At 49.3% G+C, this 13621-nt stretch overlaps 1 protein-coding gene across 1 annotated transcript in view; it reads left to right on the top strand.

Moving 5' to 3' along the window:
- Window positions 1-2747: 2747 nt before the first annotated feature.
- Window positions 2748-13621, top strand: part of PLA2R1 (phospholipase A2 receptor 1) — a 105676-nt gene continuing 94802 nt past the window's right edge. The window contains exon 1 of the mRNA XM_059704300.1: window positions 2748-3107. Within this exon, the coding sequence (XP_059560283.1) occupies window positions 3026-3107 (82 nt within the window). The 5' untranslated portion in view covers window positions 2748-3025. The remainder of the gene's footprint in view (window positions 3108-13621) is intronic.

Genomic DNA, 13621 nt, shown 5'->3' on the forward strand with positions numbered 1-13621 from the left:
GATCAGGGATGGCTTTTTCTTTTTTTCATTATTTAGAAGATAAAACTGAATCTCATAACAGGTGACTATTTCAGCCAGATCCCACAGCCAGTGGGAGATAGCCCAGTGTCTTGTAGCCACCCTCATTCATCAGAGTGCCCCAATGCCTGCCCTTTGCTCCAACCAGGCCCGCCTACTCTCTGTCTCCCATAGAAACATTTCTCATTCCGACCTTTGTATTTTTCCTCACAACTTCTTCCCATCCTGGAATAACCTCTTCTTCCCAAACCCCCTCCTCCACCCTATCTGAGCACATCTAACCCTGCGTGACCCCTCTAGATCCTCCTGCCTGTCTCCTTTTGACCCTCACTGCACTGCACCTCACCAAAGATGAACCTCAGTGTTGCACTGTACTACCTAATGATGCCACGTGGATTGCACCTGGTGCTGCAGTGGATGCCAGCCCACTCGGACAGAGCTGAATCATCTACTTCAGGGACATTCCCATAGCACACAATGTAGTGCTGAGGCCACGGGAGAGATTGCTAAATACTTTGTGCTTGAAGTCTATATAGTTTGGTACTGGAAAGCATCCCTTTTCAACATGTATTCAGGCAGGGATGTTGCCTTCTGTACAAAATGATATGCTATTGGGGGTAAGGACTTGCATGCATGCATATAAGCTTAACCGATGGACACAAGACACTGGGGGGTAGGGGAGGCTGGGGGAAGGTCAAGGGGGGGGGGAAAGGAGACAAATGTACTACTCTTTGTAGTATTCTAAGCAATAAAAAAAAGTTAAAATAAAAAAAATGATATGCTATTGACTAGGGACACACACTGGAGTCTCATACATCCTCTCAGCCACACCTCGTAGTCCAGCCACCTCTGTGACAGCCAGCCCTGCACACACTTCCCTCAGTTCCCTCTGGAGCAACCTGGCAGCACTTCACCTCTGCACCGGTTCCTGCACCTGTCGCTATCCCTGGAGCTTCATGAATGCCCAGACAGGGGACCATGCTTGAAGTTCAGCACTGCCATGGAAATGTGCAGAGTAGTGAATAACCCTCGGTTTCCCTTAACCAGCAGGGACAGTGAGCCTACCGGGCAGTGTTGAGGCCTGCTGAGGTTACTGCAGGTCTGTGCACATGTTGCTACTGTAGTGGCCACAACAGAGACATTCCCTTCTTTCCTATTTCACTCTGATCTTTAACTCCACACCTTCCCAGAGGTCTCACCCCAAGTTCTGCTTTCTGGAGAACCAGGCTAAGGCAGTGTATTAGTCTGCTTGGCCTACCATAACAAAATATCCTAGAATGGGTGGTTTATTTTTTATTTATTTATTTTTAAAATATTTTTTTTGATGTCAGAGAGGAAAGAAGAGAGAGAGAGAGAGAGAGAGAGAGAGAGAGAGAGAGAGAGAGAGAGAGAGAGAGAGAAACATCACTGATCGGCTGCCTCCTGTGTGCCCTACACTAGGGATCGAGGTGCAACCCAGGCATGTGCTCTGACCGGGAATCGAACTGTGACCTCCTGGTTCCTAGGTCAATGCTCAACCACTGAGCCATGCTGGCCAGGCCTAGACTGGTAGTTTAAACAACGGAAATATATTTCTCACAGTTCTGGCGGCTGGAAAGTCCAAGATCAAGTTTTTTGATAAGTCCTATTTCTGGGTTGCAAAGTCCTCACGGGGCTTTTCCTTGGTGCCTGCAGGTGGAAAGATTGCTCTATCTCTTCTTATAAAGCCACCGGGTCCTATCTAGCACCCCACCCTTGCAACCTCATTTAACCTTAATTAAGTCCTAAAGGCCTGATCTGCAAATACAATCACACTGGGGGATTTGGGCTTCAACATGTGAATGAGAGAGGGATGCAGAATTAAATCTAAGACAGTGTTGCTCAAAAACATCAGCTGAGAAACGCAAGGTCCTCCAAGATCGCACCATTTTATCTGCTTTTTAAAAGCTTCCTTTGCTTGCCTTCTTCTCATATTTTAATCACTAATGTCAAGATCCTGTTCGGAAAGATCTCACGAATATCAAATGTTTCTTGTGTTCTGCTGGTTATTTGAAAGACTGCAGTTAGAAGGACTACAATCTAGTCAGGGTTTTCCTTCTTAGCAGTTTAAGGAGTAACTTTTGCTAGATTAAGGAGTAACCTAGAGCAAATCACTTTGCCTTTCTGGATGAGTTTTCTCAGCTATAAAATGAGGTAATGGGACAACAGCCCAAACGTGGAATAGATAACCCAGCTGTCTTGCTGGAATGGGAGACCCAAGGAAATGGAAGGAGAAAGTTGTTTTTAAACGGAAAGGAGCTCAAGAATGGAAGAACCTTGGGGTACTCTGCAGTAAGGAGCATGCAGACCCCGCGCACTGAGCCTCAGAGATCGACAGCTGTCCACGTTCCAGAGGAGGGGGGTCCAGAGCGCCCCTAATGAGCCCGGGTTCACGGAGCAGTTTGGTTTACACCAAGCTGCCTGCTGCCAAACCCGCAGTGTTTACCAGAATCGGGGCATTTTGCAAACCCAGATGTCAGACTTCCTGTCCCAGAGATTCTCAACTAATTTATAGGCCCCCTCCCGCCCCCACCCCGCACTTCCCCCACCCCCACCCCCGCCCCGCCCCGCCCCGCTGGAAGCTGGAGGAGCGTGCACAGGGCAGCCTACCTCCCTCCCAACCCCTCCCCCCGCCCCACAGGCAGGAATTTCTGGGATGGGCAGATGGTCCACCCCCTCCTCCTCCTCCTCCTCCTCCTTTTAGGAGCCGGAGTGGGTAGGGCGGTGAAAGCCTCAGCGGCTTTCCAGTCTCCCAGCCCGAAGCCCCGTGAGTCCGCACACAGTAGTAACAGGGGTGACTGAGGGAATCTCGGGGGCACAGGGGTGGTGAGACCCTCGGGAGGGGTGGAGCGCGAAGGTTCTGAGTTTCCACCTCCCGCGCCGCAGGGCCAGGCTGTGGGGCCGAGGCGCTGGCACCCCCCCCCCCCCACACACACACACCCACCCCGAGGCAGAGGCACTGGGCGCCCGGCGAGCCTAGTGGTTAGCGATGCTGCTGCTGTGGTCGCTGCTGCTGCTGCTGTTGCTGGGAGCGCCGGCGGCTCCTTCCGAGCCGGTTCCCGAGTGGCAGGGTGAGTGTACCCCGGGTGGAGGGACCAGATCGGCACGTCGGGGTTGGGGTAGGCAAGGGAGTGGAGAAAGAGCGAACCTGGGCGGCGAGCGAGGGCAGCCAGGGAGGCCGAGTTACCTGGTGGCCGCCTATCTGCAGTCTGAGCAAGCCCTGCACCCCTTCCTCGGAGTCCCGCACCCCCTTCCTCGCGCCGCATCCTCCAGGCTTCAGCCCTGGGGCAAGGAGGGGCGGGGCCTGGGCTTGCGGGCAATTCTGCTCAACTCTGGCCGCGCGCGGGAGCCGGACAGGGGAGGGTAGGAGGCGGTTCAGAACGTCAGCTTCCGAGAACTGTTTATTCGGGAGGAGCATCTCTCGGATAAATCATGGCAAAAAGATGTTCCATTTTGTCCGCTCCCAAAGCAAGTGCTCTGGGTGTGCGCCGCCACTTGTGGAGCGGCCCCCAGCGGGGAAGAAAAAAGCTTAATCTTCTCTGTTATCGCCTCTCAGACCTGATGGGGGAGAGGCGCCCCTGTGGCCCTGATCAGCTGTGGGAACTGGAGCAAGTTGCCGTTTTGTCCTCATTTTCCCCCGTTGTGGACAATGGGGTCTGCGCTATCCATAGGCCGGCTGAGGATTAAGGGAGACCCTTGGTAAGGCCCGTGGCACCCCAGGGATGGAGAGTTCCTTCAAAGTAACCCGCCTCCCACCCCACCTGCAACACATGCGTGCACACACGGGTCAGTTCACCAAACATTTGTTGAGCACCGCCTATACGTAAGATTGGTAAAGGGATGTGTAAGAGACAAGCGAGGCTGTCCTGCAGGGGCCCCGTTAGTGAATAGCTGCAGGGGCTGCCCCAGCAGCAGAGAAGACAGCATCCGAAAGCGGAGGCTCCCTGTGAAGGGACGCAGGGGGAAGTTCAACCAGCCAGTGCGAGCCTGGGGCGGCCTCCATCCCTCTCCCTTTGGGGATAAGTTCGGAGAGGGGGTAAAACAAGCTGTCATCCATGGCCACGTTCGTTGTTCTCCCTCTCAACACCTTGTGCGTGCCTTTTTGAAGTGTCTTTTCTGAACTGTATTCTCTAGCACTCCCAGGAGGCATTGTCAGGAGCAGGTTGAGCAGTTCTTATTCCAAAGTGGCCAAAGGAAGGAGGCCTCTTCCCTCCTGGGTCAGTTCAGTAAAAATGCTGCTGTGGATGCACATCTGACCTGTGGTGTGATCCGTGGCCACTAAGAGTTTACTGTGCGGTACTTACTCCATTTTAAAGTGTGGGCTTTGCCTGAGCACTAGGTACCTGGGACCCGGCAGCAGCGGCCCCCGGGACAGGAGCTGGAACCCAGCCACAGAGGGAGAATGCGCTGTGATCCTCTGAGCAGGGTTTAACAGGATGGGCTAAGCCTTTCTATATGTAGCCGACCCAAATCCTGGCCCGAGAGGTTTCTAAGCAGTGCCTTCTCTTTAGTACTCAAGGACGTTCTGAAGCCAGACCACCTGGTACTTCCTATACGCTCCAGGTGACAGTTAGCATATGACACAGTTGGCACGGAGGTTCTTCAGATATGAAAATGCTGCCTCTGGCGTTCTAAGGAGCACAGAGATTATGTGGGATTGAGTGTCCCAATCCTCAAAAAGGCTCCCCTCCTGGACTCCAATCACCCACATCAGTGAAATTTCAAGTATAATCGAGACAGGTTTGAAATCAAGTTTTTCCTGCCTATACACAAATGGAAAAACCAAAATCTTAGCACTGGAAGGGACCTGACACATTGTCTCCTCTAGCCATCCATTTTTCAGGCATGGAAGCTGAGGTATAGCTGTGTTTTGGAGTGTCTCAGTTTACCGTTGTGGTCAGTGCACCACACTGACTTGCTTTTAGCCATGATTGGCTTCCACAGATTAACTAGGAAAAAAATATGCACCTATTTCAGTTCCATATCCACTAATACATAATATGTAATAATGCAAGGCAGATTATGCACGTAGTATTTTTTTGTCTGAATTGTTTGATATGTATTATTGATCGTTCTGATATGTGTTATAAGCATCCCGGCCTTTCGGGGGATGGGGAGGCAGACAATTGATGGTATTGTGCTGACTTGTCAATGATTTTTCACTAAAAATAAGTAGATGCAGTGTCGTGTAGTAGTTAAATTCATGGGCTCTAAGAATCAGACTGCCTGGGTTCAAATCCTGGCACTACTGTTTACCAGCTCTGTGACCTTGGGGAAGTTACTTAACCTCTCAGTTTACTCTTATATAAAAACTAGAGGCCCGGTGCACAAAAATTTGTGCATTCAGGGTGTAGGAGGGGGCCTCTCAGCCCGGCCTGGGCCCTCTCACAGCTGGGACCCCTTGGGAGATAACGACCTGCTGGCTTAGGCCTGCTCCCGGGTGGCAGAGGGCAGGCCCAATCCCTAGGTGCAGCCCCTGGTTGGGCTCAGAGCAGGGCCAATTGGGGAGTTGGGGCGCCTTCCCCTGTCATGCACAGAGCAGGGCAGATTGGGAGGTTGCGATGCCACCCTCACGCTCAGGGTAGGGTTGATTGGGGGGTTGGGGCACCGCCCCCTGTCACACTCAAGGCAGAGTCCATGGGGAGGTTGCGGCGCCACCCCCTGTCATGCACAGAGCAGGGCCCATCAGGGGGTTGGGGCGCTGCCCCCTGTCACACACAGAGCAGGGCCCATCAGGGGGTTGGGGAGCTCCCCCCGTCACTCAAAGAGTAGGGCCGATAGGGGAGTTGGCACACCGCCCCCTGTCACACACAGAGCAGGGCGGATCAGGGGGTTGGGGCGCCGCCCTCTATCACCCACAGAGCAGGGAGGATCAGGGGGTTGGGGCGCCGCCCTCTATAACCCACAGAGCAGGGCCAATAGGGAGGTTGTGGCCCTGCCCCCTGTCACACACAGAGCCGCAGGGCAATCAGGGGGTTTGGGTGCTGCCCCCTGTCACACTGATCCTGGTGCCAGGAGGCCTCTCAGCTCCGCTGATCCCAGTGCTGGGAGGCATATTACCCTTTAACTATATAGAATAGAGGCCTGGTGCACAGGTGGGGGCCGGCTGGTTTGCCCTGAAGGGTGTCCTGGATCAGGGTGGGGGTCCCCACTGGGGTGCCTGGCCAGCCTGGATGAGGGGATGATGGCTGTTTGCAGCTGGTCACACACCATTCAGGGTGGGGGTCCCCACTGGGGTGCCTGGCCAGCCTGGGTGAGGGGATGATGGCTGTTTGCAGCTGGTCACACGCCCTTCAGGGTGGGGGTCCCCACTGGGGTGCCTGGCCAGCCTGGGTGAGGGGCTGAGGGCTGTTTGCAGCTGGTCACACACCCTTCAGGGTGGGGGTCCCCACTGGGGTGCCTGGCCAGTCTGGGTGAGGGGCTGAGGGCTGTTTTCAGGCTGGGACTGAAGCTCCCAACTGCTCCTTTCTCTCTTTTTTTATTGTTTATTCTGGGCCAGCTTTAGCTCTGAGGCTCCAGCTCTTAGGCCTCCGCTCCTGAAAGCAGGTTTGTTTCGGTTCTATAATCGAAACTCTGTATCAACTCCAGCTCTGAGATCCCCGCCTGCTGAAAGCTAGTTTCTGGGGTTTTGTTTAGCATCTATATTTGTTACAATGTTTGAAACTGCAGGCTCAGGGGCCTGCAGCAGCAGGCGGGGAACGTTGGAGTCCTAGGTCACTGAAGCAAGCAAGCCTCATGTTAGTTTCAAGCTGCCTGGCTGCCGGCTGCCATCTTGGCTGACAGTTAATTTGCATATTGCCCTGATTAGCCAATGGGAAGGGTAGCGGTCGTACGCCAATTACCATGTTTCTCTTTTATTAGTGTAGATGATCCTAATAATAATGCTTAGGAGTTGTTCTTTTGTTTCAATTTCACCATAACGCCCTCTTCCTCTGGCCAGTCCGGACCATTTTGACAGGTTGGCAGCCGGTAACAATTGTTTATTGCCCTGAGCACAGCACCATACATGGCATGTCTGCAGTCTGTCTTCTGGCCTCTCATTGATTATTCTAAGGGGCTTTATTGTAGTTCTGGAATCAGAACCTTTTCTTCTAACAAGTGCTGCAACTGGATGCTACTTACTCAAGTACCCCATATCCTCGGAGGACAGTAGAAAGCGTGAAGAAGGAAGTGGGGTGTCCTGGGGAAAGGTGGGCGTGGTCTCTGTGGAGGTTGCTAAAGGAAATGAATTGGGGGACAGGTAAACAGATTTTGATGCTATATTGAAGGCTGAAAATTATATCTGTGAAATGGCCCCAACCAACAAGGAGAGTTTCCTCTGTAACATTCAGCTTCCCAGAGGCCAGAGTGGAGGGAGCCCATGGCTGTATCAGTTGTTGGGAATGGCCAAGGTAGGCTCTTCTGACTGGCCAGTGACCAAGGAAAGTGAAGTGCTGATGAGCGTGAGGTCCAAGGACTTGACCATGGGTCCTATCTGGAGAAAAGACTAAATTGGGTGGTGGAGAGGGTGGGGGTGTCTTTCGACATCCTATGCCAATGGGAAGAGGGGCAGGGAGCTGGAGGCCTCAGTTGTTCATTCTCTGTCTGTCAAGCACGATGTGCTTCATCTCCCTGTCTTGGTTTAGGTTCACCCAAAAGCAATCACTGAGATGTGTATTTATTTGGATGCAAGTAATTTACTTGGGAGGTGACTCTAAAAGGCATGGTGAAGGAGTAAGGAAATGAGACAGGGAAGAGAAGAAAGCCATTATAGGTAACTGGGCTTCAATTTCACAAAAGTCCTTCTGACGGACCCAGTGAGGGGCAGGAAGCACACACATTCATCTACCACCCCCACCCGTCATTGATGGGGAGTCCCTCCTGGGTCACTAATCTCCTGGTGCTCTGGACTGCACGGAGTTCTGTCAGGCAGGGAGTCAAAGGAAGTCAGGCGAAGTAAATGAGAACTGTGCCAGGTGAGTGGCCTCCAGGGTCAGCAGTGAGGGCAGGGAACCAGCAGAATCTTCCACTCACCCACAGATCGGGGAGACAAAAATATGGTCAGGATCAGATACTATTCCCAAGAGGCTGAGAGTCCAGAGACAGATACTGAAACATAAGCAATTTCAAAACAGTGCAGTGGGTGTTATGATAATAAGGAATGAGCAAAGTGCTGAAGGCATGCAGAGGAGGAATTGACCTGAGGGACTGGGAACTCACAATAGGGTATTTGTTTTGCTGAAGAGTAAGTAAATAGTTGCCACATGTGAAAAGGAGCTAGAACATTTTCAGGAAAGCAGAGTATGTGCAAAGGTATAGAATCGCTGTGGGTGGCAGGAGTTCAATGGGCTGAAAGTTCTAGTCTGGGCTCTTTTGGATGGAGGAAAGCAGGCTCTGAAGGTCACTCAGACAAGGGCTGGATATAAGGGTGCCAAGATCTCAAGGGGACCCAAGGCTTCTGGGAAACCAAAAACAAGCCACTGGAATGAACCAAATATTTTTTCTTTCTTTCTCTCAGGGGCTACTTGATGGCCCCTGTTTGGTTCTCCTTCTGTGAACTAGTTTTTTCTGCTTCAATTTGCAGGACTTTTCATGTGTAGTTCCCACAGCATCCTGGGAAGAGTTCCTTAATTTCATGGGTGAGGAATCTGGCCACACTGGTCACAGCTGGCTGGCCAGACCCTGTGCTCTGCCCTGGAGTCAGAGGCCTTCTCATGGCTGGTAGGCCATGTAGGGATGTGAGGTGCACACAGGAATGCTGCCCCAACAGGTCCTGTGGATGAGTAGACCCCCAGAATAGGGTCATGGCAGGACAGGAAGCTGTGACATGTCTATATTTGGAAGCATATACAGTATAGAGAGATGAGGAATGAAGAGTTTGGTTGGAGAGACTATGCTTAAAAGGGGGAAAAATCTGATTGGTGATTGGGTACTGCTGAGAAGGGGCTTGTGAGTTTGGACAAAGGGAAACCAGATCGCACTTTTAGGTTTAGGAATGACATGGTCAGTTTGGGACATGAAAAGGGTAATTTGAAGAGCAGCAAAAAGACCATCTGGAGGGTTAACGCAATTTCCCATGAAAAAAGACGCTGATGACCCAAGCTAAAAAGTCAGTCCCAGTAGAAATATTAAGGAGCAGATAGTTTGCATTAAGACTTTTATGGGGTGAAGAGGAAGAAAATAAAAAATGATAGACTCACTGAAAGTTCGGAGACAGGAGAGATGGCAGAATCAGAGGGTAGACTATACCATGGAACTAAGGAGTTGTGGAGGTAGATTCGTTCTCAGCAGTGACCAGAGCCAAGGGTTGGTTGGAGGAGTGGTCGCTGAAGTGGAGAGCAGGTCCTCAGAGCCGAGGTTGAGGAAACAAGCGTCCAGGGCAGTGCAGACATCCATGTCTGAAAAAAGTTTCGTCAAAACAATGTCCTTACGTAATAGGATGTGCAGCTGCTTTGCTACTCTCTTCCCTTCTCTTTTGTTTTGTAATGCTCGTCATTACATTGACCTCATGACCCATTCAATGGGCCACAACCTGCAGTGGAGATAACACCAGGACAGAGTGTTGGGTCATCTGTGTGCAAGTTAAAGGCTTTGGGGTGGGGAGGACAACGGAGAATCTGCTGGTGTCACATAGTGAATGTGAGGAAGAGGTTCAAGGTGGTGCATCTCAGGGTCGAGGAAGGAAAGACAGGGTGCCACCTGGGAGAGGTTTCTGAAGGAGGGTGATGAGAGACACCACCTGGAGTCAGCAGTGGGGAGAAGTCCTTACCCTGAGATTTTCCCCGTAGCTTCAATTCCTAATGCAAAGGTGAAAAGGCTCCTCTCAACTGCCCCTAATAATATCTAACATTTGGGGATTGGTTACTATGTGCTCTTTTACATATATTAACACATTGAATCCTCACCAAACTCAAGTACTGTTAATACATACTCTTACTGATCAAGGAGGGTTAAGTAATGAGCAATCTATAGGAACTTGTAGAGTGGAGATTCGAACCAGCCACTTAAACACTAATGCAAAGAACTCTTGGATAGCCTTGTGACTCTATTAAATAGGTCATCCTGATGTTTGAAGGCAGCGTGTGATTTAATTTTGTGGCAAGAGGAGCTGGAGGCAAGTCTCTTACTCTCTCTGCAGCTCCTCCTTTTCCAAACCAGTACTTCCCACATGTGGGAGTGAATAGTTCATAAAGCAAAAATGTGCAGAGCTTTTGATTGCTTTTTATTTTTCTAGGTGATTCCTAAACTCCGGGGATTTGGAGCTGAAGTGAAAGCATGTCAGATACTGGTTTAACTGCCCGTCCTGACCATCAATCACTCCAAGCCTTTGTTTCTCCCATCTCTGTTGGTCATCTCTCAGAACCTCTTCCACTTCATGCAATTCTCATCTCAGTTTCTCTCACTGGCTCCTTTCCTCTGAGCTTCTGAGAGTCAGAATGGACTTCCAGTTTTCCTAGCTCTTTTTACAACTTCTCATTAAGCTCCTAACCTCTTTTCCTATTGTTGGCTGGCGCAGTAACTGATACCACACAATGGGGATTCCAAGCCAATGACTGGAAAGGTTGAGCCACACAGAGAGCTCAGTTGTCCCCTCAGCTCCCCTTCCTTGACCTAACAATTTGCTTATTTATGTCAGGTTTTCTGAAGAAATAATTCCTTCTTTTTTTTTTTTTTTTTGCCTCTTGTGAACTCATCCCTCTGTGATGAATCCTCTTATGATCAATTAATGTAACATACTTGAAACATGTATAGACCTTTGCGCCCATTTTCTTTTAGAAATTATCCTTAGAAGGCTTTGAAGAGATGTTTCAATTCAAACCTAGGAACATAAATTATATTTTTAATTGATCAAAGGAAATATTACAGTTTATAAAACAAACAAAACACCTTATAAACACTTGGAGAAGAATATTTTATAAAAATGGGGATATATTATTATAATTTCTATAAATTCGGTTCTAATGAAACAGAGCTAAACAAAACAGCAAGAGGTTCCTGTGTGTGTGTCCACATGACTTCTTAATTTATGGCACTTTCCAGACTACCACAGTTCCAAAGAAATATGCTAATAAAAAATGTTCACTGTTTCTGATGTTTGGCATTCTGCTCTTGGGAACTTCCCTTTTCTTTTTTAAAATTTATTTTGTATTGGCTTCAGGTGTACGCATAGTGGTTAGACAATCATATACTCTACAAAGTGATTTTCCAATATTTCAAGTACCCACCTAGCACCGACAGTTATTGCAATACAGTATTATTGACTATATTCTCTGTGATATACTTTACATCCCCGTGACTATTCTGTGACTACCAATTTTTACTTCTTAATCTCTTCACCTTTTTCACCAAGGCTCCCAAACCCCCTCCCCTCTGCAACCATCAGTCTGAACTCTGTATCTATGAGTCTGAGAACTTTCCTTTTCAATTATGAAAATATAAACAGGAAATTCTAAGTGATTATTTAACTATAATATTTGTCCTATTTCACTGCTATTTTGTGTTCAGAGTTAAGATTTGCTTTTTTTCGTATTAATATTTATAAAGTGCCCATAAGGATTGAGGTCATCCTTATCAGGATCCGGATGAGGCCAGCACTAATTTTAAACCCATTGTGCAAATGGGGAAAGCAAGGCAGATGCTCTCTGCCTTCAAGCAGCTCTACCCTGAAAGAATTGTTCTGCAGTTTTCCAGTCTTTTTCCTATCGTGTTAGCCTTGTACAAATAACAACAGGGTGGGCTTTATGGGCATGTAGCCTGGGCAGTCTCCTAGGGACTCATGCTCAGAAGGGCCTTGAACTTGGGGAGTTAATGCTCTGTGGTTTGGGGTCTTGGAATTCTTAAACATTTTTATCTTTGAATTTGTGCTCTGGGCATGAAGTCTCATGAGGCAATGGAGCACGAGCCAGTGGCTTAAACATACCTCAAGCTCAGCCCCTACTTCCCTGGATGGGTTTTCAGCCTCCCCCTTCGTATTCCTATCCTCCACCTCCCTGGCAATCAGGTTGCATTGGGGTTGAGGACTGGAGGCCCAGGGTCTAGGAGTGGATGGCCATTGGCATCTAAGGGCAGAGCAAGGCAGCCGCTGTCCCCCTGGGCTGGCAGCACCTCTCTATTGTTCAGTGGGGACTAAGCGCAAACCTATCGCCCATTCCCAAGCCAGGCACTGAATGTGTCCCCAGCGCTTTCTGGCATGGAAGTTGCAATCACTCACATGCTCATGGGAAATGTAGATGGACTCAACTTCCCTGTCCCGGCCAGGGCCCTGAATTTTCATTTTACACGGGGCCCTACAAATTAGGCAGCCAGCCTGAATAGGAAGCATGGGGCCAGTTATGGGTTCAATGGTATCCCCCTCAAAATGTGTATGTTGAAGTCCTCACTCCTCAATACCTCATAATGAAACCTTATTTGGAGATAGGATCTTTACAGAGGTAATCACGTTACAATAAAGTGATTAGGGTGGGCCTTAATTTAATAAGACGATGTCCTCCCAAAGAAGGGGAATTTAGATGGAAATATGCATAGAGGGCAGATGACATAAAGAAACACAGGGAGGAGATAGCCATCTGTCGATAAGCCAGGGAGGCAGGCCTGGAACAGATCCCTCCCTCCTACGCTGAGAAGGAGTCAACGCTGCCAGCACCTTGATTTTTGACTTATAGCCTCCAGCTCTATGAGACAGTCGTTCCTGTGGTCTAAGCCACTCAGTCTGTGGTACTTTGTTATGGCAGCCCGTGCAAATGGCAGGGACGGAGGACATATTTACCATTAAAACACGGTTTTGTTTTCACTTCTGTCTCCCACATAAGTAACTGTATACTTGTCTTCATTGGGTATATTCTCAAAGCAGTTAAAATGGCTAGTCCTTATAAACAAGCTGTCAATGACGTCCCATCTTTCCCAGCGTTGTTTTGTTGTTGGTGGAGTTCTTTTCTGTTTGTTTGTTTTGATGGCCAAGTCCTTAGATCATATTCCCCCAGGGCTTCCACATGCTGGTGTCTGTGAGGGAAGTGTAAGAAAGTTCTGTCTTAGTGTGTCTTGCCATAACTTGCTCTTTGTAATGAACGAGGCTCCCTGGTGACTGAGGTGGTATGTCATCAACACAGCCTGTAAGATAACATGGCTGCTGTCAGTAAGGATATTTACACTGGCAATGTCTGCTAGGTACTTCAGAGTTCAATAGAAAGGCAAAATGGTGGAGAAATAAACGAAAAGCCAAAAAGAAGAAACATGCGTGCGACTCAGCTTGAAATTTCATTGGTAAGATACAGATACACCCAAGAACTTCTAAAGCCATAACAAGATTTTCTGCAAGGGGCACTACTGCTGAATGAGATGGACAGCGAAGGAGACGGGGCGTGAAGGAGAATGGCAGGGAGTGGCGAGTTCAGTCTGAAAGGGTGAATCCACTTCAGGGGTTGGTAACAGGCAATTTGAATACTCACAAAACCGGAGCCTGGTGGAGCTGATTAAGTTGGGTTTCATTTTCCCCCTCCTGTGAGAGGAGTATTGTATGCCTCCCGGAACTTGAAACCACAATTTGGGGAGATTAGGGAGAAAGGGGAAAAGGACACATAAAGAGATTTAGCAAGAGGGGTCCACCGGC

This window comes from Myotis daubentonii, chromosome 7 (assembly GCF_963259705.1).
Source record: "Myotis daubentonii chromosome 7, mMyoDau2.1, whole genome shotgun sequence".
Taxonomy (NCBI): Eukaryota; Metazoa; Chordata; class Mammalia; order Chiroptera; family Vespertilionidae; genus Myotis; species Myotis daubentonii.